At 43.1% G+C, this 23,999-nt stretch overlaps 2 protein-coding genes across 7 annotated transcripts in view; one reads left to right on the top strand and one right to left on the bottom strand.

Moving 5' to 3' along the window:
* Window positions 1-2,449, top strand: part of DRC9 (dynein regulatory complex subunit 9) — a 68,537-nt gene extending 66,088 nt beyond the window's left edge. For all 6 annotated transcript variants that reach the window (XM_017865489.1, XM_017865488.1, XM_017865487.1 and 3 more), the window contains one exon: window positions 402-2,449. In XM_017865489.1, the coding sequence (XP_017720978.1) occupies window positions 402-536 (135 nt within the window). In that variant the 3' untranslated portion in view covers window positions 537-2,449. The remainder of the gene's footprint in view (window positions 1-401) is intronic.
* Window positions 2,450-6,240: 3,791 nt separating this feature from the next.
* LRCH3 (leucine rich repeats and calponin homology domain containing 3) overlaps window positions 6,241-23,999 on the bottom strand; it is a 67,962-nt gene continuing 50,203 nt past the window's right edge. The window contains 6 exon segments of the mRNA XM_017865484.1: window positions 6,241-7,003; window positions 13,619-13,696; window positions 18,267-18,404; window positions 19,344-19,462; window positions 22,414-22,521; window positions 23,171-23,219. Coding sequence (XP_017720973.1) covers window positions 6,878-7,003; window positions 13,619-13,696; window positions 18,267-18,404; window positions 19,344-19,462; window positions 22,414-22,521; window positions 23,171-23,219 — 618 coding nt within the window. The 3' untranslated portion in view covers window positions 6,241-6,877.

Below are 23,999 nucleotides of genomic sequence, written 5' to 3'. Positions count from 1 at the left end.
GCATCATCTGTGCGTTTTTGGCCGTTTGCTTTTGCCCTTGGCCCAGGTAACTAACATTCTTTTTGGTTCAAATAGCTGCTAGGTATGGGGAACCTGGACTTTCTTCAAGGAAAGCAGTATAAGGAAGTCGGATTTCTAAGGGTGAAGAAAAAATAGGCCAAATCCAGTTCCTTTGATTTTTACTCCTTGAGAACTTCACTCTTGAGTCCATGGCTTACGTTCCAGGTCCTGCACAACAGGAGAGCATCGCTATAGTGATTACATCCCCTGCCTACTTCCATGTCCTGGAGAGAGACTGCTTGTCAGACAGAAGTTACTTTATTCAACAGTCCCTTTATGTGGAAAGAATGCAGCTTGTCAGGCATACAATACGTTGTGCTCACTCCCCTTTTCTCTTCCAGCTCCAGGCCTGGTGGCGAGGCACTATGATACGGAGAGAAATTGGTGGTTTCAAGATGCCTAAAGACAAAGTTGATAGCAAGGATTCAAAAGGAAAAGGCAAAGGCAAGGATAAGAGGAGAGGCAAGAAGAAGTGACCAAGTTCTCTTCTGTCTTTTCCTCTGGTATTCTGGAGGTGGGAAGGACTTAAGCGAGTTAAGAAACACCTGGTACCATCAAAGATGACGCATCTACAGGTTGTTGCCATTGAGACTTTCCCAGGGAAGCCTGATTTCACTCTGCCTGATAATTTCACTCTGCCTGATTTCACTCGGCCTGATAATTTCACTCTGCCTGATTTCACTAGGCCTGATAATTTCACTGGGCCTGTTAATTTCACTCTGCCTGCTACCTGGGTTTTCAAACCCTGATTTAGGATTATACCATTGACTTAGGGCTTCCTCACACCTTGCTGGGAAGAAGAGTTTCTGGTAGTCCTGTGAAGATTCATTCTTTCTCTTTCTCAGCGAACAAAGCAGTTCACTGGCTTAGTTACAGTGACGCTTGAAAACTTCAGTAATTCCTGTAATGTCTGATTCTGATTTTACCCAATTTGTAGTGAAAAAACTCTTATAAGCAAAAGTATTCAGTAGGAATTACCAGATGATGTTATTAGCTGTCCAGCATAATATATACACAGTAAAGTTTTAATAAATGTTGGTTCCTGCCTGCCTTTTAGATTTATCGTCACTCTGGTGTTTTTCTTGGGGTGAAAATGGCATGGAACACATAACCAGTTATAAGCTGCTTCAGCAACTTTTCTAGGAAACAGGATACAAATTATAAATACAAGCTAGAAACAGGATGTTAGGATATACAACTTTACAAACTGTAAAGATGGGACACAGGTTCTCTGGAAGGCTGGTTTGGATACACTTTTGACAAGTGAAACACTAGGGCCCAGTACCTGCTTTGCTTACTCAACAATCCCCACTTTATGGAGTGTTAAGATGAAAAGAAATAAGGTGTGTGAAAATATCTAACCTGTGCCTGGCAAATAGGAAAGCTGTCAATCTCCCTCTTCTAGAAAAAAATGAGCCCACCAGATCATGCCTGCCTTGATGAGTCAAAACAATGCCTTGTGATGCTAAAGGTTTCCAAGAGAAAAGTTGTCCTAATATGTCACATACATTTCACGAATTAAGCCTTCTATCTACCTAACTCCAAATAAAGCAGTCTTGGTATCTGTACTTCCTTAAGAAAATCAACTTGATCTCAAAAGACTGTCCCCATTTCCACTGACACTCCTTCTGGAAAGGAGATGCCCTTTCCTTGATTCACTTTTGCCAAGGGAACCACACCTCAGGTATGAACACTCTCCAATCAGCTTTTATTACATGCCACTTAAGTGTTGGCTTTTATTTTAATGTCAACATATAAAGTGGCATACAGGCAATTTAAAATAACATACATGATACTGACATATTTATACTTAGAACTTATGCAATGTATTTACAGACATACAAATATAGGCCAATGTTTTACAAAATCTTTCACTAATTACATGTTTACAACATTTTCAGAAATAAAACGGAATTTGCTGTAAACCATCTCACTGCACTGTGTATATAGAAAGGCTTCTGAATATCCATGTTTTCATTTCTACAACCATTTAAGTGCTTAGTTTTTACGAATTCATCAAACTCGTCAGCATAGTCACACATCATTAGTCACCGCTGAGCTGTAGAAAGTAGAGAAATCGCAAACTCCTAGATTAGCTGTATTTTAAAAAGCTCTTCAGGAAAGTGATCTACTACTATGCTCTGTGTTCTAGCAGAGTACAAAGGCCCCTCTTCCCATGGGTCGTTTCCAGACCTGGCTATTACAAGAGAACACTGGAGTGCTAAACACAGATTACCAGTCTGAAATTGTGGGAAACTGCTGACAGGAAATCTCTGTAGGTGGCAAGGGCTCTGCTGGGGGGTCTCTCAGCCACCGACACTGTCAGTGATGGCAAGGGCTCTGCTGGGGGGGCTTTCAGCTGCCAACACTGTCAGTGATGGGAAGGGCTCTGCTGTTTTCAGGCTGCCAATACTGTCAGTGATGTGTGGATATGGTTTCTGTCTTGGGCCAGGTGTCTCTCAGCTGCCAAAGCCACTGCGTCAGTTGATTGGTGAATTGGCTTCTGCTTGTGGTTCCGGGGTCTCGTCATGTCACCGACACTGTCAGTGAGGGGAAGGGCTCTGCTGCCGGGGGCTCTCAGCCACGTGACATCTTGTCAGTGGATGGGAAGGTGCTCTGCTGCGGTGGCTCTCCAGGCCTGCAACACCTGTCAGTGATTTGGGAATGGTTCTGCTGGGGGGCCGGGTCTCTTCAGCCTACCGACATCTGTCAGTTGATGGAAGGGCTTCTGTGCTTGGGGGACCTTTCAGCCTGTTCTGACTTACCATCAGTGATGGGGAATGGGCTTCTTGCTGCGTGGGGCTCGTCAGCCTTCTCGACACGTGTCAGGTGATGGGAAGGGCTCTGCTGGGGCGGCTCTCAAGTCTAGCGACACCTATCAGGTGATGGGAAGGGCTCTGCTTGCGGGGGCTCTCAGCCCTTGTTCGCGACCACTTTGTCAGTGATGGGTAGGCTCTGCTGGGGGGGCTTTCAGCCACTGAACACTGTCAGTTGAGTGGGAAGGGTCTTGCTGGGTCGGTCTCTCAGCCCATTTGCACTTGTCAATGTATGGGAAGGGCTCTGCTGGGGCCGGCCTCAAAAAAGCTGCCGGACATCTGTCAGTGATGGGAAGGGCTCTGCTGGGGGTCGCTGTCAGCCACTGACCCTGTCAATGATGGGAAGGGCTCTGCTGGGGCGGCTCTCAGCTGCCGACACTGTCAGTGATGGGAAGGGCTCTGCTGGGGTCGCTGTCAGCCACTGACCCTGTCAATGATGGGAAGGGCTCTGCTGGGGCGGCTCTCAGCTGCCGACACTGTCAGTGATGGGAAGGGCTCTGCTTCAGGTCAGGGGAGCCGTGACAAGGTCATCTTCATCTTACACTGGAGTCAAGTGAAGCTAAATGTTAAACCAAATTGTGCTTTCCAATTTTTTAAAAAAAGGTACATACAAAATACTGAATACAAAATTCTCCCAACAAAAGCATCATGATTTGTTTTGCATCTTGACACCAAAAGAAATTCATACCTTCATACCTCTGCAGAGGGTTTGAAAACATCAGAGGGTTTGAAAAAAAAAAAAAAATTCAATGTATTTGATATTTTCCTTCAATTATCAGCCAAAACCACACCCAGTTTTCCTAACAATTCAGATACAAATCTCATTTAGTTTGATAAAATACATTAATAAGGTTTCATAATATGTGCAAAATTTGAAATAAGCTGAAATTTCCATTTATTCCTATGGGAAAATTACTTGCAAACATGGCAAGTATTTCATTATGTAACGTCTTCTAGAATTATTCCTTGCATAGTATGTTTTTGGTTTTGTGTTTTTTTTGGGGGGGGGGTGGGGACAGGAGTCTCGCTCTGTCACCCAGGCTGGAGGGCAGTGGTGTGATCTCGGCTCACTGCAACCTTCGCCTTCCAGGTTGAAGCGATTCTCCTGCCTCAGCCTTCTGAGTCACTGGATTACAGGTGCCCACCACCACGCCCGGCTAGTTTTTGTATTTTTAGTAGAGACGGGGTTTCACCATGTTGGCCAGGCTGACCTGCATATGTTAAAAATAATCCTGTCCTTTGCTGAGTTCCATGTCTGGTGGCATATAATCTGGAGACTATACTAAGGCTTAATGCTGACAAATACAATTTAAAAATACACACAGCTAAATTCTAAACAAGTTATATAAGGGTTGGTGGGTCTGTTGGGAACTATAAATATAATGGGGTCTGGCTCTAAGCACTTACATAAAGACATTTTACTTTCATTCTATAAGATTGGGCATTGAGCTTAGATGTTTTAAGTTATACAATTTATTTTATTTTGAGAGATGGGGTCTCACTCTGTTGCCCAGGCTGGAGTGCAGTGGTGCAGCCATGATTCACTGTAGCCTCGACCTCCCAGGCTCAAGTGATCCTCCCACCTCAGCCTCCTGAGTAGCTGGGAGTACAGGCATGTGCCACCATGCCTGGCTTTTTTTTTTTTTTTCCCCAATTTTTGGGAGACAGGGTCTTGCTATATTGCCCAGGCTGCTCTCAAACTCCTGGGCTCAAGTGATCCTCCTGCCTCGGCCTCCCAAAGTGCTGGGATTACAGGCGTGAGCCACCGCGCCCAGGCCGTTACACAATTTTAAACCTGGTCAAGTGGTAATGTTCTGATGAATCTGTTTCTCTGCAAGAACAAGGAAGAAAACATTACTTTGACCAGGTACTCAACATGATTTGATCCAAAGCTACTTGTAGATGCTACATTTACCTGATAAAAAGAGGAATAACATTATGCCCAAATGGATGCATTGGTAAAGAAAATCCAGAACAGTTAACAACTATAGAAACAAAATACTAATATCTTCCACTTACTTTATTCACTTGTTTTACAAAGGCAGTGAACACCAGAATATATCACCAACAACTAAAAGGGGTTCAAAATGCAGGGGAAGGAAAACCCAACTAGCTGAAACTTGAATAAAAGCTCCTGTGTGGTGTTGAGCCCTTGGGCCCTTTTCCTCCACCCATAATTGAGTATATAAAGGCACTAGTGGTGGAGCCAGATGGGGCACATTTTTTTTTTTTTTGAGATGGAGTTTTGCTTTTGTTGCCCAGGCTGGGGTGCAATGGCACGATCTCGGCTCATCACAACCTCCGCCTCCTGGGTTCAAGTGATTCTCCTGCCTCAGCCTCCCGAGTAGCTGGGATTACAGGCACGAGCCACCACACCTGGGTAATTTTGTATTTCTGGTAGAGACAGGGTTTCTCCATGTTGGTCACGCTGTTCTCAAACTCCCAACTTCAGGTGATTTGCCCACTTCAGCCTCCCAAAGTGCTGAGATTACAGGCGTGAACCACCACACACAGCTAGGAAGTTGTTTTTAAGATGCCATAAGTGCTTTAATTCAGCCACAGAAACTGGCAGTTACCTGAAAGAAATATAAGAAACTAGGCTTTCCCGAGCTCGAAGTGTATGTGCTGTGACTGCAACATGTCTGCAGGCCCAGGTGTCCACGGAGCAGCATGAGGAGGGTGGGGAGGGTGAGGAGCCTGGGAAGGATGGGGAGGGAGGCTCAGTGAGACCAAAGCAGGCGACACACAGCAGTGTGCTATCAGATTAAGGATTTGGAACCTGTGTATAGAGGGCTTGTTTATAATATCTAGATAACAGGATGACATAGAACCATCCTCTATGATGGACTGGAGTTGAAGGGAGGCCTAGAACACTGACCTTAAATACAACTGTATCTGTTTCACTGTTTTACTATGCAAAATTTGGGCCAGGCCCAGAGGCTCACTCCAGTAATCCCAGCACTTTGGGAGGCCAAGGCAGACCAGCCTGGGCAACACGGCGAGACCCCAACTCTTAAAAAAAAAAGAAAAGACTCTGCAAAATCTAGGCCCTCTGTATTATTTTTGTTTTGCCTTTGACAGAATAGTCCAGCTCCTCATAATACAGCTTTTGATTTTAAATGTGGGTGAAAAATGCAGTGGGGCCATTACCCTCCCCCACCAAACATACAAATATCTAGCTTTGAACAGTGATTTCCACTACATGAAAAACATGTGCAATGGGCAGGCGCAGTGGCCACGCCTGTAATCCCAGCACTTTGGGAGGCCGAGGCGGGTGGATCACTTGCAGTCAGGAGTTTGAGACCAGTCTGGCCAGCATGGCAAAACCCCATCTCTACTAAAAATACAAAAAAATTAGCCAGGCGTGGTGGTGGGCACCTGTTGTCCCAGCTACTGGGGAGGCTGAGGCAAGAGAATTGCTTGGGCCCAGGAGGCGGAGGTTGCAGTGAGCCGAGATCGCACCACTGCACTCCAGCCTGGTGACTGAACGGAACTCCTTCTCAAACAAAAACATGTGCAATGGTTGTTGAAAATGCAGATTCCTAGGCCTTACCCCAGACCTCCTGAATGTGAATCTGTATTTTAACAAACACTCCAGGAGATTCGAACGAACAACCAAGTTTAGAAACCAGCAGACCAGCTGTCTTGAGAGCAGGTAAAAACAACGGCACAGCATGCTGGTGCCTAACGCAGAAGATGTGCTTTCTGGTGTGTGAAATGAGCCTGCTCTCCAGGAAAACACAGCCAGGTCAGGTGTCGGGTTTTCAGTAACGGAGTAAGTTTCATCTGAGAAAACCAATGGTGTCTTCGTAAAAAAAATTCAATGGAAATGGATATAACCTCCCCTAAAATGGAGAAATGACGCAAAATATTCCTGTTAGGAATCATGGAAACAGTCCCTTCTGAGAACACGTAAGAGCTGTGTTTAAGCAGACAGCTGGCAGCAGCAATCACGTTGTCCTTGTTTTGGCCAGGCCAATGGCCTAAGGTCTTGGGAATCCTTAAACAGCAGATAACTGGTGCTGCTGTTGCTTGGGTGGGGCAAGTTCCAGGAGAGCCTGGACCGTCACTGCAACCTGGCTCAAACCTTTCTCTTCTAAAATGTGGAGAGGCAAACATAATTGCTCCTGAAATGGGACAACGCAACACACAAACAAAAAGAAAATCAATGAGTTTCACAGAACTGAAAGGAAAAAGCAAGCACTTCTCCCCTTCATAATAATCAATGAAGATAGGAAAATGTAGTACCTGGGAAACCGACCTCAGTGGAAATCTGAGTGAGATACAGATGGTGTCTGACACTCACTGTCACTTTATTAATACAACTAAAAGTACATACAGATCATTTTCAAAATTGGGAAACTGACAAGTAGCGTATATTTATACATACAGCAGAGGAAAAACACTACTGCAGTGTAAAAGCAACATCCTTTATCTCTGATGAATAAAAGGCCAATGCAGATCTATAAAATAGGAAATGTGAAAAATAGAAAAACAATTCCACGCTACCAGATGGCTCAAGACTGAAAGATTTACACTTTAGGAGAAAGCATTTTGTAAGTTCCCTACCACAGGAATGCAAGATAGTTTGAAAACATAACTCAGCCTGCATGAGTTCTACACTGTTTGCATTATAATCTTGACTATGAAAACCAGGGTTCCCAGACCAGGCAGGGCAAGAAACTCAGCGTATCCTGAGCTCTTGAGATTTAGATGTGTTTGAGAAACTTCCCCCTAATTTGAATAATTCATGGAAGGGCCTGTCTGAATTAAAATCTGAATTACAGAATTAAAAGAAATAGTATTTGAAAATGTAAAGTATTTAATATCCTGGTATTTAACAGCCTGAATTATTCCAGGAAACTACTATGTAAGCTTAGGCAAGAATATGTTGATTACCAACATCTGTAAAGTGTTTACAATGTTTGCTTAAGGAAGTTAAGGAATACATCGAGTGTGTGCGCATCATTAATTTGTTAGGTTAATCCTTTCTTGTGAGAGAAAAAGGCAAATCTTAAGAACAGCACTTATCACTGGCTTTCTGTTAAGAGTAAATATTCAGAAAGAAAAGAGATTGCTCTTACAAAGAACAGAATATAGAATTCTGGCTCCACTAAAAAAGATTATACATGTTTGTTAAAGAAGACAACTAGTTTTTTTTTTTTTTTTTGCTTTTCATTGAGACGATATTACTACAAAATTTTACAAAACCAGTTACAATAAAATATATAACAAGTATTTATTTTTGAGGCAGTTACTGGTACTTGTGCTTACTTTTTATTTAATACTTATCTTGATAAAATGAGGTAACTGTAATCTTTTGATCTAATAAAACTAGCAACTTTGTAGAAATACTGAGTGCAACCGCATGTCTAGATAAATTATTTTTAAAATGAACCTGCCGAGTGTTTTGTTTTGCTGTCGGAAGAGACGTGCTTTCTCCACGGCCGATTCCCGGATCTCTTCCTCTCAGTAGAGCCCTAGGACCTGTGTGGCCTGGGTTTACTCAGAAGCCTGTGCTTTCTAGAGCACACCTACCTTCCAGCTGGGCTAGAGGGAGTGCTGTGTGTTCTCAAGAGAATGTACAATTACAACCCCTAAACCATGAGAGCCTGTGTGTGTGTTTTTAACAGGTGTTCCAACTCTGAGACATCTTAAAAATAAAACCAACCCAACTCCCCAAAGTCTGAAAGGCACCTACTAACACAGAAAACTGAAGTCTTCATCATCACAGTGTTGAGTGTTTGAGCATTAACAGTGAACAGTCTTTTCACCTGTGAAAATAGCTGTCCCATTTCATATGGAAGAAAACCAAACCAATGAGCCTCTCAGGCTGAATTCTACAACTGCATGTCGTGCTCCTCACGATCTCTCCGCATACTTGAGTTCATTCTTTATCCCAATTTTGTTAACACAGTTCAGAAGTTTCCTGAATATTCAGAAACACCACTTACGAAATTAGAATCTAACCGCAATTATAAAGTAGTTTCCAGCATTACTGTCTAGCAGCTAAATGCTAAGCATTCTGAAAGAACCAGACAGTATTCACTGCCTTGAGTACAGAACAGGGACTGCTGCCTACTACTTCTCCTGCTACAGTTTCACTATTAAGAAGGTTAGAAATCACATAAATTCCAATTTTAAACAGAATGCTGGGAGTGAGTCTCAGTTACACATAACAAACATAGTCAATCTGGACAGGTGCCCACCCTGAGAGGCCAGCTCCAGCCCATCTGCTCGTGTGCACCACGTGCAACGTATGGATTGGGCTCAGAATAGCAGTCTAGGAAATCCACATGATCTTTAAACTGAACATTCTGACCAAACTAAAATTATTAAAATTATGGCCAATACCTTCCAAACGTCCAGACCGCAAATGCTTAGACGGCCCTGTGCCTACCCACAAAGGGGGGACTCAGGATTTCAGGACACAGTTCAAAGCGGAAATCTAAGTGACCGCGTACTGCCAGAACCAGAAAAGGCACGATGATCTTCCTCATGAGCAGCTGCGGAAAAGGTTCAGTCACTCCACAATGTCAACACTTGTGCTGAGACATGGAAAAACGGCCGGATGGGAGTTGTATTGTGTGACTTGGAAATAAAGCTCTACATGTCACATTCGAAGTACAAGTTCAGAATTGTATTAGTAAAAATGCTTCAGCGTTTACAGGAAGAGAAACAAGGCCACAGGCCAGGAGAATGGGTGGATGACCAGGAGAAAAAGATGCTGGTCTCTTACTCTTTGTCAGCAAAATGTCTACTAATGCGACGGGCTGCACATCTGCAAATGCAAGGAAAGGATCTGTCTCCTTTACCGGTGAGCTCTTTGAGGGCCAGCAGGGAGAAAAAGCACTTATATAAATAATTCTGAATGACAAACAAACCTCCTTTACCCAGCACAGGAATGAGGTGGAAGTCACCGGAGTGCAATCTTTCAGCTAGAGGGGAAGAGCCAGTAGTAAAACATGCAGAGAGTTAACATGACAGTGCAGTAAAATGCCACAAAACCCAGAAGCTGGATAGAGAGACAGACAAAACTGGATTCTTCTGAGTGTGCCCCAAGAGAAAGTAGTGTTTCAACAGTTCTTTTAACGCTGAGGTTTAGCTGAAGGATGTCGGAAGGGGAACAAAGATTGTCCTGTCCAAAGTGTGAGCAGGAAAGGAAAACAGAAAAACAAAGTCAGTGGATCAGAAATGCAGATCTGAGTATAGAATTCAATATGATCATCTCAGTCATATTCACATATACACATCCTGTAACATTTTTACTTTGAGGAACACAAATAAAACGCCGAAAACCCAAACTACAAAGAATCTTCTATATGCTGAGCTGGATCTTACTACTAAACAGCAGAATAAAATTTGCGTGTTGGTGACTAGTCTGAACATTACGAATACAATACACAGGCCGGACGCGGTGGCTCACACCTATAATCCCAGCACTCTGGAAGGCTGAGGCGGGCGGATTACGAGGTCAAGAGATCGAGACCATCCTGGCTAACATGGTGAAACCTCGTCTCTACTAAAAATACAAAAAGTAAGCCGGGCGTGGTGGCGGGCGCCTGTAGTCCCAGCTACTCAGGAGGCTGAGGCAGGAGAATGGCGTGAACCCGGGAGGCAGAGCTTGCAGTGAGCTGGGATCGCACCACTGCACTCCAGCCTGGGTGACAGAGCGAGACTCCATCAAAAAAAAAAAGAAAAAAACCAATACAATACACAGAAGTGGATGTTGGTTTAGGGTCATGTGAGGCCTGAAAGTAGTGAGGTGTGTGTGAAGCAACGTCTTTCCTGACTCATTCTTCTCTATTAAAAAAAAAGAGTAGGTCAGAAAGCAAGGACAAAAACTGCAGAGGCTGAGGTGAAGGATGTTTTCAGAGAAAGCCAGGTACATCAAAAAGGTTCAAAGACTGAGGAAAGCCTCATGATCCGGGTGCAGTTTATTACCTAGAAGCCAAACGCACTCAATGACTTGGCATTCCTCTAAAAATCAGGGGGTGTCCATTTTAACCAAGTCCAGCTCAAGAATGTGTTCGAAATGAACATAGAGCTGTTAAGGGCCTCAGAGATCATCCAAACCCTCCATTTTACAGATTGCAAAATTCACTAAATCAATACAAACATCAGTGGACTGGACAACAGGGAGACATCCTTTAACACATAACATAACGACTCTGGGACAAAAGATACTGGACTCAGGTATAAGTTTTTAATCACCCATTATGGTTTTTTTGAATGTAGCATATTTAATAAAAGCATAAAAATAAAGCAAATACCCATATGCCCAATGTCACCAGAGGTTTTTAATAATTGCCTTGTCCTTTAGTATCTCATTCATACTTTAACTTGTATAACATTTTAAAAGTTATACAGAGAAAGGAAATTATTTGTCTTTATATATAATCTCATCTGGGTATAGAATCTGACAAAATACTTACAACACAGTTTTCTGTTTTACATTTTCAAAAGTGATCATTATTACCTTCCCAATTTTCAAGTCACACAGAGCAAAGTGGGGATGTTTAAGTAAAGGCCAGAATGACCAGAAGTACAGGAGAAAAAGGAAGAAGGGGAGGTAGAAGTTTCTTCTCTTCCTTTGGCAGTGGGACCTGAGAAGACGAGCTTGAACCTAAGAGTTTGTGCGTTTATTCATTTTCTTTCACTTTGTTCTAGACAAATGACTAATTTTTCAGCAGCAGTAGCAGCATACTAGGAACCCGTCTAAAACTGGCAGTGGTTGTGGTGGGGACCTGGGTGGAGGGCGGAAGGCGGAAGGGGAGAAGGAAGGGGCAGCGTATGAGAAATGTCCACTTCCTCTTTGTGGAGGGGGAGGCAGGATGCCTCAAAACCTCAGTCTAACCACTCTGGAAAAAGACCCAGTCTTTTAAAACTATATTATTTTTTTCTCTGTACTTGCCTTCCAACAGCACAGTTCTGGTAGGAACAGGGGCAAGCTGGCCCATAATAAACATGGTCACCCACGGCATACCAGTGGACAGGTACAATGACTGTAATCGCTGGTCAACAGTACTTTTAACAGGTTTTGACATCGGTTGGGTCAACATGACTTGCCTGAGTGGGGCCATATTCAGCACTCTCCTATCGATTTCGCGGTTCCCATTCTGCACCAACCCATGCCATACTCTCTTTGTTTAAAGACCCTGCAGGGAACTAGAGCAGACACTAGATGTTTGTGTAGCAGGAACCTCTTCAGGAAGCAGAAGGGAACAGCTGGAGGCTAATGTGCACTATTAGAACAAACTTGTTTAAAAGAACGTATGTTGTTTCTTCAGAAGCCATATTCAGTGCTCTCAAAATATTTAAAAAGGTCTGTTCTAAAAGAGGAGCCTTTATCAAACAACATAATATAAACATGAAAATTTTGCTTTGAATTTGTCCACAGGGATCAAAAAGGTCTTTGCTAACTACCACTTTACGTAAATTTCCATTCTTTTACAATTCAGTTTTAAAAAAGAAAAAAACAGCAAAAGAAAAAAGTAAAAATTAAACAGTAGAATGATGATCTGCCTTCGTAAGAGAAAAACCAGCCTGGGAATCCTGCGGGCTGATGCAGATGCTCTGCGGAGCTGGGCGCTCTCTCTTTCACTTTGTAACACGTGAAAGAGCTGAAAGAGAAGGTCACTCTTTGGACAAGTGACGCTGAGGCCTTTCTAACTCCTGGTTAGTTAGAAAGAGGTGTGGTGAAATGCGTAAAGAGAACCACTGTCATGAAAGCTACAGGAACAGGATCTAAGCTCAGAGAAATGGTGGAGCTGCTGCTGAGCCCCGGGGCTACCCCTGAGTTACTGAGACCTAATTAGAAGGTGATAGAAAAGAGTCATGTTTTCCTCCTTCAGGCTATAGACAAAATGTTAACAAGACTCGTAATGGTCGTGGTTAATGAAAAAGTATCACACGGCACCAAGTTGTTTATTTCTTTAAATTTGTCTTTATACCATGTAATATTCCTTAGTAGTATAATGCTTCGTTGGTTTACTATAATTGCTTTTTAAAGGGGTTATTAAGAGTATATCAAGTTCATTTCCCTTAATCACATCTATAAATAAATTTAACTTCTGGTAATATTAAAGGGCAATAAAGTTATATCTGACCTGGAGGCAACAAATCCTCACAGCAGGACAACACTCAGACAGCCTGTCGCAAGCCAGGCTCCAAAGAACGAGCTTCATGGAAGAACCGATGAAATCCGAATAAAGCCTGTCATTCAGTTAATCGTACTGTTCTCGTGTTACTTAATTTGAACCACTGTCCTAAGGTTGTAGTATATCAGGTGTTAGTTAACATTAGAAGAAATAAGTGAAGTATACAAAGGAACTCTAGGCTGTCTTTTCAACATTTCTGGAGTCTACAACATTTTAAAAAGTATCAAAGCAAGGGTCAGAACACTGAAGCCAGCTGCAGCATTCTTGATCTGGGATAGAGTGAGTTTTTGAAGGATGTATTTAGTTGTCAAATAGCAAGTGGGAAAGTTTAGGAAAATAGAATAATTACTCTAAATTACTTATAATTATTTCAATTTATACATTTATAATTTCTTTGTGTGGTCCTTGGAAATAATTAAGGAAAATTGTTCAAAAGCATACTGACTCTTGTAACCCAAAGTCATGTTAATTAGGATCGACTTAGCTCAGAGCTAGTCCCGTAAGATTTTAGAGATTTGCATTTCTAAAATTTTAGCACAACCAAGTCTATTTAGGCAACATAAAAAATGATACATTTATTACCTGAGGTACACCAATTTTTCTGCAAGCTTCTAGGAAATTCTCCACATTTCGCCTGCATTTCGCCATTGTTAATTTAGGCTGAAATGAGGAAAAGAAAATATGTTACTAGAAAAGTTTTGGTTTTGGGACAGGGTCTCGCTCTGTCACCCAGTCTGGAGTGCAGTGGCACAAGCTTGGCTCACTGTGTCCTTGACCTCTCGGGCTCAGGTGATCCTCCCACCTCAGCCTCCCAAGTAGCTGGCTATAGCTACAAGCCGTCACACCTGGGTAATTTTTGTACAGACAGGGTTTCGCCACGTTGCCCAGGCTGGTCTTGAATTCCTGAGTTCAAGCAATCTGCCTGCCTCAGCCTCCCAAAGTGCTGGGATCAGAGGCATGAGCTACAGGCCCAGCCTGTTAGCAACATTAAAAAATATTTGCTAACTTTAAAAATACCCTTGGCAATCGCTTCATAACTCTCAATGCTGTAGACTAGGGGGTCAGCAAACTTTTAAGGATCAGATAATAAATGTTAGTTTTGAAGGCCATAAGAACTGTTGCAATGCCGGATGCAGTGGCTCAGGCCTGTAATCCCAGTACTTTGGGAGGCCAAGGTGGGCAGATCACCTGAGGTCGTGAGTTTGAGACCAGTCTGACGAACATGGAGAGACCCCGTCTCTACTAATAATACAAAAATTAGCCGGGTGTGGAGGTGGGCACATGTAATCCCAGCTACTCGGGAGGCTGAGGCACAAGAATTGCTTGAACCCGGGAACCCAGGAGGCGGAGGTTGTGGTGAGCCGAGATCGCGCCACAGCACTCCAGCCTGGGCAACAAGAGGGAAACTCCGTCTCAAAAAAAAAAAAAGAGAAAACTGTTGCAACCACTCAATTCTGCTAGGAGCTTGAAAGCAACTATAGACAATATGCAAACAAGAAAGTGTGGCTGGGTTCCAGTGAAACTTTATTTACAACAGTTAAGTGCTGGCTTGTGGGCAGTAGTTTGTCACCTCACACTTTAGATATTGGCTTTGATTTTTTAAGGCAAGTACTAAATAGAAAAACTTTGAAAGAATAAAAACATTTTTTTTCCATTTTAAAACAATGTAACACTAAAGCAGCAGTCCTCAACCTTTTGGCATCAGGGACTGGTTTCATGGAAGACCATTTTTCCATGGACAGGGGTGGAGTTGGGGGATGGTTTCAGGATGATTCAAGCACATTACATTCATTGTGTATTTTATTTCTATTATTACATTACAATATATAATGAAATAATCATACATAATGAAATCTACCATAACGTAGAGTCAGTGGGAGCCCTGGGTTGTTTACCTGCAACTAGACAGTCCCATCTAGGGGTGACAGGAGATAGTGACAGATCATCGGGCATTAGATTCTCATAAGGGGCACGTGACCTAGATCCCTTCCTCGCATGCACAGTTCACACCAGCGTTCATGCTCCTCTGAGAATCTAATACTGCTGCTGATCTGACGGGAGGCAGAGCCCAGGCGGTGATGTGAGTAATGGGGAGAGGCTGTAAATACAGATGAAGCTTTGCTCACTGGCCCACTGCTCACCTCCTGCTGTGCGGCCCAGTTCCTAACAGGCCACAGACTGGTACCCATTTGTGGCCCAGGGGTTGGGGACCCCTGCAGTAAAGAAAACTTGGAGGAACAGCCAAAAAAATTAATTACTCATAGTTCATCATGTAAATATAAGTACAACAGTTGATTCATTTCCTTTCAGTCTTTTCTTTCTTTTTTTTTTTTTTTTTTTTTTTGGGACAGAGTCTTGCTCTGTCGCCAGGCTGGAGTGCAGTGGCGCGATCTTGGCTCACTGCAAGCTCCACCTCTTGGACTCAAGTGATTCTCCTGCTTCAGCCTCCCAAGTAGCTGGGACTACAGGTGTGCACCACCACACACAGCTAATTTTTGTATTTTTAGTAGAGATGTGGTTTCACTATGTTGGCCGGGATGGTCTCAATCTCTTGACCTTGTGATCTGGCCCACCTCGCCTCCCAAAGTGCTGGGATTACAAGCAGTGAGCCACGCACCTCGCCCTTTCTTTCTTTTTTAGGGTCAGGTCTCGCTCTGTTGCCCAGGTTGTTGTGCAGTGGCATTGATCGTGGCTCATGCAGCCCCACAGCCTCCTGAGTAGTAGGCACACCTAATTTTTTTTAAGTTTTTTTGTATGAGACAGGGTCACTATATTGCCCAGGCTGGTCTTAAACTCCTGGCCACAAGTGATCCTCCATGCCTGTCTCCTTCTCAGCTTCAGCTTGAATTACCCCACAGGGAGCTCAACAAGCTGTGAACCACATGACATTCCCTCACTTGCGGTAGAGGGCTCAGCCATGCTTGTCAGTCATTGCTTTATTGGGCAGGGGAAAAGCAAGGGTGCCTAGGACAGGTCCCTAAAATACATTGAGGGAAGAGTTATATGTATCTGTAAGTTTTGGCTGGTGTAGTTAAAATACACACTAAAAATTATAGATACATAAAGCAAGTATGGCAAAATGCAAGCAATGTCAGATCTAGGTGTAGACTTTAACAGTGTTCATTGTATGATTCCTTCCACTTTCTGAAGGTGAAACTTTTTCATGATATAAAAATGTGGAGGAAAACAGAGGAGAGGTGTATCAACCCAAAGCTGTTCTTTTTGTGGATTGCCATCCGATACTGAATGGTCCAGACCTGGAGACACAGCAGTGCAAAGAGACCTGCAGTTATCTCGAATGCGTTTCTCCCTCACCTTCCACCTGAGGTTGGTCACAGATCATGTCAATTTTACCTCTGAACCATCTTCCCTCTCACTGCCTTATTAATCCAGGCTTGTTATCCTCCCTGCCTGGACTAACAAACAGCCTTTCATTGGGCATCTTTCTTTTCCTTTTGCTTGAGATGGAGTACTCGCTCTATCTTGCCCAGGCTGGGAGTGTAGCGCAGTGGCGCGATAGGCTCACCGCAGCTCCACCTCCCGGGTTCAAGTGATTCTCTTGCCTCAGCCTCCCGAGTAGCTGGGATTACAAGACGTGTGGGGGAACCACTCACTGGGCTGATTTTGGTATTTTTAGTATGAGATAGGGGTTCCACCATGTTGGCAGGGCTGGTCTCAAACCCCTAACCTCAGGTGATCCACCAGCCTCGGGCTCCCAAAATGCTGGGATTACAGGCTTGAGCCACTGCACCCAGCCTCTTTTCCTTTTTCTTATTAAGAAACAAGATCTTGGCCGCGCAGCGTGGCTCAAGCCTGTAATCCAGACACTTTGGTGGAGGCCCGAGACGGCGGATCACAAGGTCAGGAAGATCAAGACCATTCCTGGCTAATATGTGTGACAACCCCGGTTCTCTACTAAAAAATACAAAAATAACTAGCCGGGCAAGGTGGCGGGCGCCTGTAGTCCCAGCTACTCGGGAGGCTGAGGCAGAGAATGGCATAAACCCGGGGAGGCGGAGCTTGCAGTGAGCTGAGGATCCAGCCACTGCACTCCAGCTTGGGCACGACCAGAGCGAGACTCCGCCTCAAAAAAAAAAAAATAAAGAAACAAGGATCTTGCTACATCACCCAAGCTGGTCTCAAACTCTCAAACTCCTGGGCTCATAGGATCCTAAGGCCTCAGACTCCCAAGCAGCTGGGACTACAGGCACGAGCCACTGAGCCTGGCTTGGGCATCTTTCTAGTGTACCACCTTTAATTTATCCATTTCTCACTTAGCACCAAATTCATCATTCTTTTTTTTTTTTTTTTTTTCCCTTTGAGACAGGGTCTTGCTCTCTCACCCAGGCTGGAGTGCACTGGCACAATCACCGCTCACTGCAGCCTCGAACTCCCAGGCTCAAGTGATCCTCCCACGTCAGCCTCCTGAGTAGCTGGGACTATAGGCACATGCCACCATGCCCAGCTAATTTTTGTATTTTTGATAGAGACGGTTTTGCCATATTGTCCTGGCTGGTCTCAAACTCCCGGGCTCAAGCAATCCATCTGCCTCGGCCTCCCAAAGTGCTAAGATTATAAGCATGATTATAAGATTATAAGCTAAGATTATAAGCACCGCGCCCAGCCTAGATTCATCATTCTAAACTGCAATTATAATCACGGTATTCCCTCTTTAATTCAGTGTTTCCTCATTGTCTGTACTAGGGTAAACTTTCTTGATATGCTTCATAAGGCCTTTGTACCACAGCCCCAGCTTACCTCTCTAGCCTTACCCCTTCCCATTTTTATCTACAACCCTGTGCATGATCCATTCTGAACAATTTACCAATTCCTTAAGTAAGCCATAATTTTCCTTAGCTTCTGAATCTAGAAATCCTATGCCCAGAAGGCCTCCTTCCCTCTCTGTACTGCTGGAAAATTCCTTCTTAAACTTCAAGAATTAGTTCAAATTTTGCCCGTTCTGGGAAGGCTTCCCTGAACTCTCCAGGCGGAGTTAAGTGGCCCGTTTTTGTATCCCTATAACACACATTGTACATGCCTTTCTTAGAACATTTATCACACTGCATACATGTCTGTTTCTTCTCCAGTAGAAGTTAGACCAGGAAGGTAGAGACTGGACTCTTTATATCTGTATCCTTAATATCTAGCACAGTGCTTAAGAAATGTCTGTCCACTGTGCTTAACAAATGATCTGATGAATAGCCAAGGCTTTTTAGCATTATCAACTTACTACAGCTGGTGAGGGAACATGAATGCTTGGGACAGATCGAGGTCGCACATGATTAGCCAAATGGCAAAGAACAACACCATCAGTTAGAGCTGCTCCAAGATCACAAGGCAGAGACACTTTCAACCGGTACTCAATATGCTGAAAGAACAAAAACCACGTAATACATTAACTGAAGAATGATTGACATATAGGACATAAAGGAGTTACAATGAAATCTAATTAGAAATCAAGATAAAAAGGAAATAAGTACCACAATATCCATTTTATCCCTCTATCCTAAGTCTAACTTAAGGAGATCTAATATATATGGATGGCAGCCAGGCCATAGTGGTACAAAGTACAACAAAAATTCATTTACAACTTTCTGATTTAAAAAAAAAAACTAGATTCTCCTTCAATTCCAAAATAAAGTTAAGAGCCACTCACTCACTATAGGTGTAAGTGTGATATTTATATATGTGTGCACACACACATATAAATTATTAATCTGACGATATTTCTTTATAACATGAAGTAGAAAAAAAAAGGAAAAACTTTAAATGAGTAGAGCTAGGAACTGAGCTTTATAGAATAAGCCATCTCATTTTTTAAGTAAATAGCTGAAAATAATTTCCTTAATGGTAAAGTGTTTTACATTCATCACAACACATGGCACACAATGCACCTGTTGATTCCATTAAAAATTACAGCTGGGCACGGAAGCTCACGCCTGCAATCCCAGCACTTTGGGAGGCCAAGGCAGGTGGATCACATGAGGTCAGGAGATCGAGACCAGCCTGGCCAACATGGTGAAACTCCTTCTCTACTAAAAATACAAAAATTAGCTGGGTACAGTGATGGGCACCTATAATCCCAGCTACTCAGGAGGCTGAGGCAGAAGAATTGCTATAATCCCAGCTACTCAGGAAGCACAGGCTGCAGTGACCCACCCACTGAACTCCAGCCTGGGTGACAGAGCGAGACTCTGTCTAAAAAAATACGTAAGTAAAAATGATGTGTCAAATCAAGATATGATTACAGGATTATGGTCTATAGCAATAACACTGAAAAAGTGTAAATCAAAGGCAATGTACATACTTTACGTAGTTGATCTATTAATTCCAGCTCTTCTTCTCTCTGTCTTGAATTCTGTCTTGTCATGGAATCTGTAGAATCAGTGGTAGGTGCAGCAGATGGAGGAAGGGGTGAAGCATGACCTATAAAAATATTAATATGTAAGACAGAAAGGCAACTGGCAGTGCTAGGAAAACCTCCAGATCTGCCTCATCACAGTTTTCCTGAAGTACAGTATATTGCTTCCTACTTTCCGGACTGACTTTTCAAAAGGGTTTTTTTAATGGAGATTTTCAAATGTACACAACAGAGAATAGTATAGAAAACTACATAATGTTCATTACCCAGTTGACTCAACTACTTTTGCTTGATTACAGCCACTTAAAAATGTTTTTATTGAAAATTAATACACATACAGAAAAATATACAAATCGTAAGCATACTGCTCAATAAATTCTCCTCACCAAGCGAGCACAATCAGGTTTATAAATGCAATCTTACCAATCCCAGGAGCCCCCTCCATGCTCCCTGCCCATAAGTACCCAAAGTGCTCAAAACCGCATCCTGAATTCTAACACTTTGACTGGTTTGGTTCATTTTTGAACTTTGTATAAATTATGCTGTATTGTATGTGTTCTTTTGTTTCTGGCTTCTTTTGAACAATGGTATGTTAGTGAGATTTATCCATGTTGCTGTATACAGGAATTTGTTCATTTTCACTGTTTACATGGTATTCCGTTGTACAAATATACGACAATTCACTTATCCATTCTATTGACGGACATTCAGTTTCCGGCTCTTATGAATAATGCTACTATGAATATTTTTGTACATGTTTTTGGCACACGTGTGTACATATTTCTCAAAAGTAAAACTGCTGGTCATAGGATACACAGTCATCCCTAAGTATCCAGGGGAAACTGGTTCCAGAAACCGCCCCTCATTCTCATGCCAAACTTGGTGAATCCTCAAGTCACTCATATAAAATGTAGTATTGTTTGCATACAAACTATGCATATCCTCCTTTATACTACACTTTAACTCATCTCTATATTACTTACTTCATATAATGTAAAGGCCAAACTGTTACTATATTTCAAAATTTGTATTATTTCTTTATTGTGGAATTATTATTGTTGTCTTGTTTCTGAACTTCTCTGTCCATGACTGGTCCAATCCATAAATACAGAATCCGAGGGTACGGAGGCTGACTGGTAACAGTCTTCCATGCTTTCTTACACTCTTACCAGCAATGCATCTGTAGTTTGACTTTTAAATCTTACTGCGAATGCATCTGTTGGTAACATTAAAGGTAAGTTGTGTTTGTTTTTTTTAAGACAGGGTTTTACTTTGTCACCCAAGCTGGAGTGCAGTCGTGCAATCTTGACTCACTTCAGGCCTCAACCTCCTGGGCTCAATCCATCCTCCTGCCTCAGTCCCCCAAGTAGCTGTGACTACAGGTCTGCACCACCATGCCTAATTTTTTTTTTTTTTGAGACGGAGTCACACTCTGTTGCCCACGCTGGAGTGTAGTTGTACAATCTTGGCTCACTGCAAGCTCCGCCTCCCAGGTTCATGCCATTCTCCTGCCTCAGCCTTCCGAGTAGCTGGGACTACAGGCGCCCACCACCACGCCTGGCTAATTTTTTTTGTATTTTTAGTGGAGACAGGGTTTCACCGTATTAGCCAGGATGGTCTCGATCTCCTGACCTCGTGATCCTCCCGTCTTGGCCTCCCAAAGAGCTGGGATTATGGGCGTGAGCCACCGCACCCAGCCAATTTTTTGTTTTTTCTTAAGAGATGGGTTTTGTCATGTTGCACAGGCTGGTCTCTAACTCCTAAGCTCAAGTGATCCCACCCACCTCGACCTCCCAAAGTGCCAGGATTACATGCATGTGCCACCACGCCTGGCCTATTTTTAAATGTTTGTTGAGACGTAAGTTTCACACTGTCATCCAGGCTGGAGTGCAGTGGCGCAATCTCAGCTCACTACAACCTCCACCTCCTGGGTTCAAGGGACTCTCTGCCTTAGCCTCCCAAGTAGCTGGGATTACAGGCACCTGCCACCATGCCTGGCCAGTTTTTTTGAGACATGGTCTTACTCTGTCCCCGACACTGCAGTATAGTGGTGCCATCTTGGCTCACTGCAACTTCTGGCTCTCAGATTCAAGAGATTCTCCTGCCTCAGCCTCCTGAGTAGCTGGGATTACAGGCGCCTGCTGCCATGCCCAGCTAATTTTTGTATCTTTTCAGTAGAGATGGGGTTTCACCATGTTGGTCAGGCTGGTCACAAACTGACTCAAGTGATCTGCCTTCCTCGGCCTCCCAAAGCGCTGGGATTACAGGTGTGAGCCAGCGTGCCCAATTTTTGTATTTTTAGTAGAGACAGGGTTTTGCCATGTTGGCCTCCTGACTCAAGTGATCTGCCTTCCTCGGCCTCCCAAAGCGCTGGGATTACAGGCGTGAGCCACCACGCCTGACCTTATTTTTGTTTTGTTTATTTTTAAGAGACAGAGTCTTGCTCTGTTGGTCAAGCTGGAGAACAGTGGTGCTTTTAATTATAACTCACTGTAACCTTGAACTCCTGGACTCAAGCAATCCTCCCCGCCAGCCTCCCAAGTAGCTGGGACCACAGGCACACACCACCATGACAAAAGTCATTATTTTTGACTTAAAATGTTTGTTTCCACTCCCAGGTAACTTCTTTGGGACCAGGGAGAAATCTGTCATTATTAACTAAAAGAACATGAGACTTTAAGTAGATTTTTAAAAAATTATTGTTTTAAGAAAACAGCTTTTATCAATAGAAAATGTGAAAGAGTTCATTACCAAGACAAAGAACATTCTCAAAAGCCTTGAAACAGCATTTTATTTGTTCAAACACTCTATAATCTGCTTTTAGGTGTTACTAAGAGACTTCCTAATCCAAACATATTCAGGTAAGATTTTCCTGCTTTAATATCAGTGAGTTCACAGACACATGCTTTTGCCAAGCTGATAGTTTGGTGTAGAAGTTTAAAAGCATCCATTTAACAGCTAGCGTCATTGTGCAAACCTCCCCTCGCCCCTGGCTTTTAAAATCACTACCACCTACCTTTGTTGGTTTCTGCCCTGCCACCTGCCCGGAAAAGGAAGCTTTCAGGGCGCTGAGGCTGATTTCTCTGGATAGCAGCAGGAAAAGCATACGCAGAGGAATGATGAACTAAATCAGCATGAAAAGTAAAATGAGATTAAAGGAGATGAAAAGAAAATATAATAGCAGACATACAAGTTACAAAAGTAGCAAGTAAAAAATAAAATTAAACGTGGCAAAGATATAAAATAACTCTAATAATGAAAAGTCTGGCATAGAAAAGGAATCATGAGAGCAGGAGGCCTGCTTGTATGTATCTTACGTTGTCATGTGATTTTTGGCGTATCAATACCGACAGAATGAAGGCTAACGTATTGAAAAGTCTCCTGCAGACCTATGGCCTTGCGAGCTGTTGTTCACTTACTCATATCAAATGGCTGACGAGCTGAACAACCAATTTAATTTAAAAAGGGGAAAAAAAAACCCAGTGGTTTCCAACTCTGTATCTGATTTCTGTCTCAGAAAAAGCAGTCACAGCTCTCTAACAAGTAATTTAGGAAAATCTTGGTAAAAAATTATAATCTTGGCAGGGTGCTGTGGCTGACATCTGTAATCCCAGCACTTTGGGAGGACAAGGCAGGAGGATCACCTTGAGCCCAGGAGCTTGAGATCACCCTGGTCAACAAAGAAAGGCCTTGTCTCTATTTACTATTATTTTTAAAATAAAAAATAAATAATTATAATCTTGATGTGGTAAAGTGCACCTTGTGTCTATTACCTGTTTCTGTTGTAGGTGAACTTAATAGGGTATTAGGTCTGTCATCACTCTGTGAAGAAACAGACATATATCAATAATTGTTAAGAAGAAATACTTTCTACTTTTATGGTAATTTTGAAATTATAAAAGACAAAAAACAGGTAACTCTCCTTCACGATTAAGTCTAGAGATGAGAATTTGGGCCAGGTATGGTGGCTTGTGCCTATAATCCCAGTACTTTTGGAGGCTGAGGTGGGAGGATTACTTGAGAGCAGGAGTTGAGACCAGCTGAGGCAACATAGCGAGACCCTGTCTCTACAAAACATTTAAAAGATGAGTCAGACCTGGTGGTGTGTTACTGTAGAGGCTGAGGTGGGAGGATTACTTGAGCCCAGCAATTAAAGGCTGCAGTGAGCTATGACTGCGCCACTGCACTCCAGCCTGGGTGATAGAGGGAAACTCACTCTCTTTCTCTCTTTGAGACAGGGTCTCACTCTTGTCACCCAAGCTACAGCGCAACGGCATGATCTCCCAGGCTCAGGTGATCCTTCTACCTCAGCCTCCCAAGTAGTTAGGAGCACATCACCATGCCCAGTTTTGTATTTTTTGTAGAGACAGGCTCTTGCCATGTTAGCCAGGTTAGTCTCAATCTCCTGAGCTCAAGTGATGAACCTACCTCAGCCTCCCAAAGTGCTGGATTATAGGCATGAGCTACCGTGTGTAGCCTGACCCCCTCTTTAAAAAAAAAAAAAAAAAAGGAAGAGAGAAGAAAGAAGAAGGAAGGAGAAGGAGGAGAAGAAGAGGAGGAAGAAGAGGAAGAGGAGGAGGAGGAGGAGGAAGAGGAGGAGGA

This window comes from Rhinopithecus bieti, unplaced genomic scaffold (genome assembly GCF_001698545.2).
Source record: "Rhinopithecus bieti isolate Rb0 unplaced genomic scaffold, ASM169854v2 scaffold_83126, whole genome shotgun sequence".
NCBI lineage: Eukaryota > Metazoa > Chordata > Mammalia > Primates > Cercopithecidae > Rhinopithecus > Rhinopithecus bieti.
Note: the sequence above shows the minus strand (reverse complement) of the source record. Positions and strands in the feature narration are given on the sequence as shown.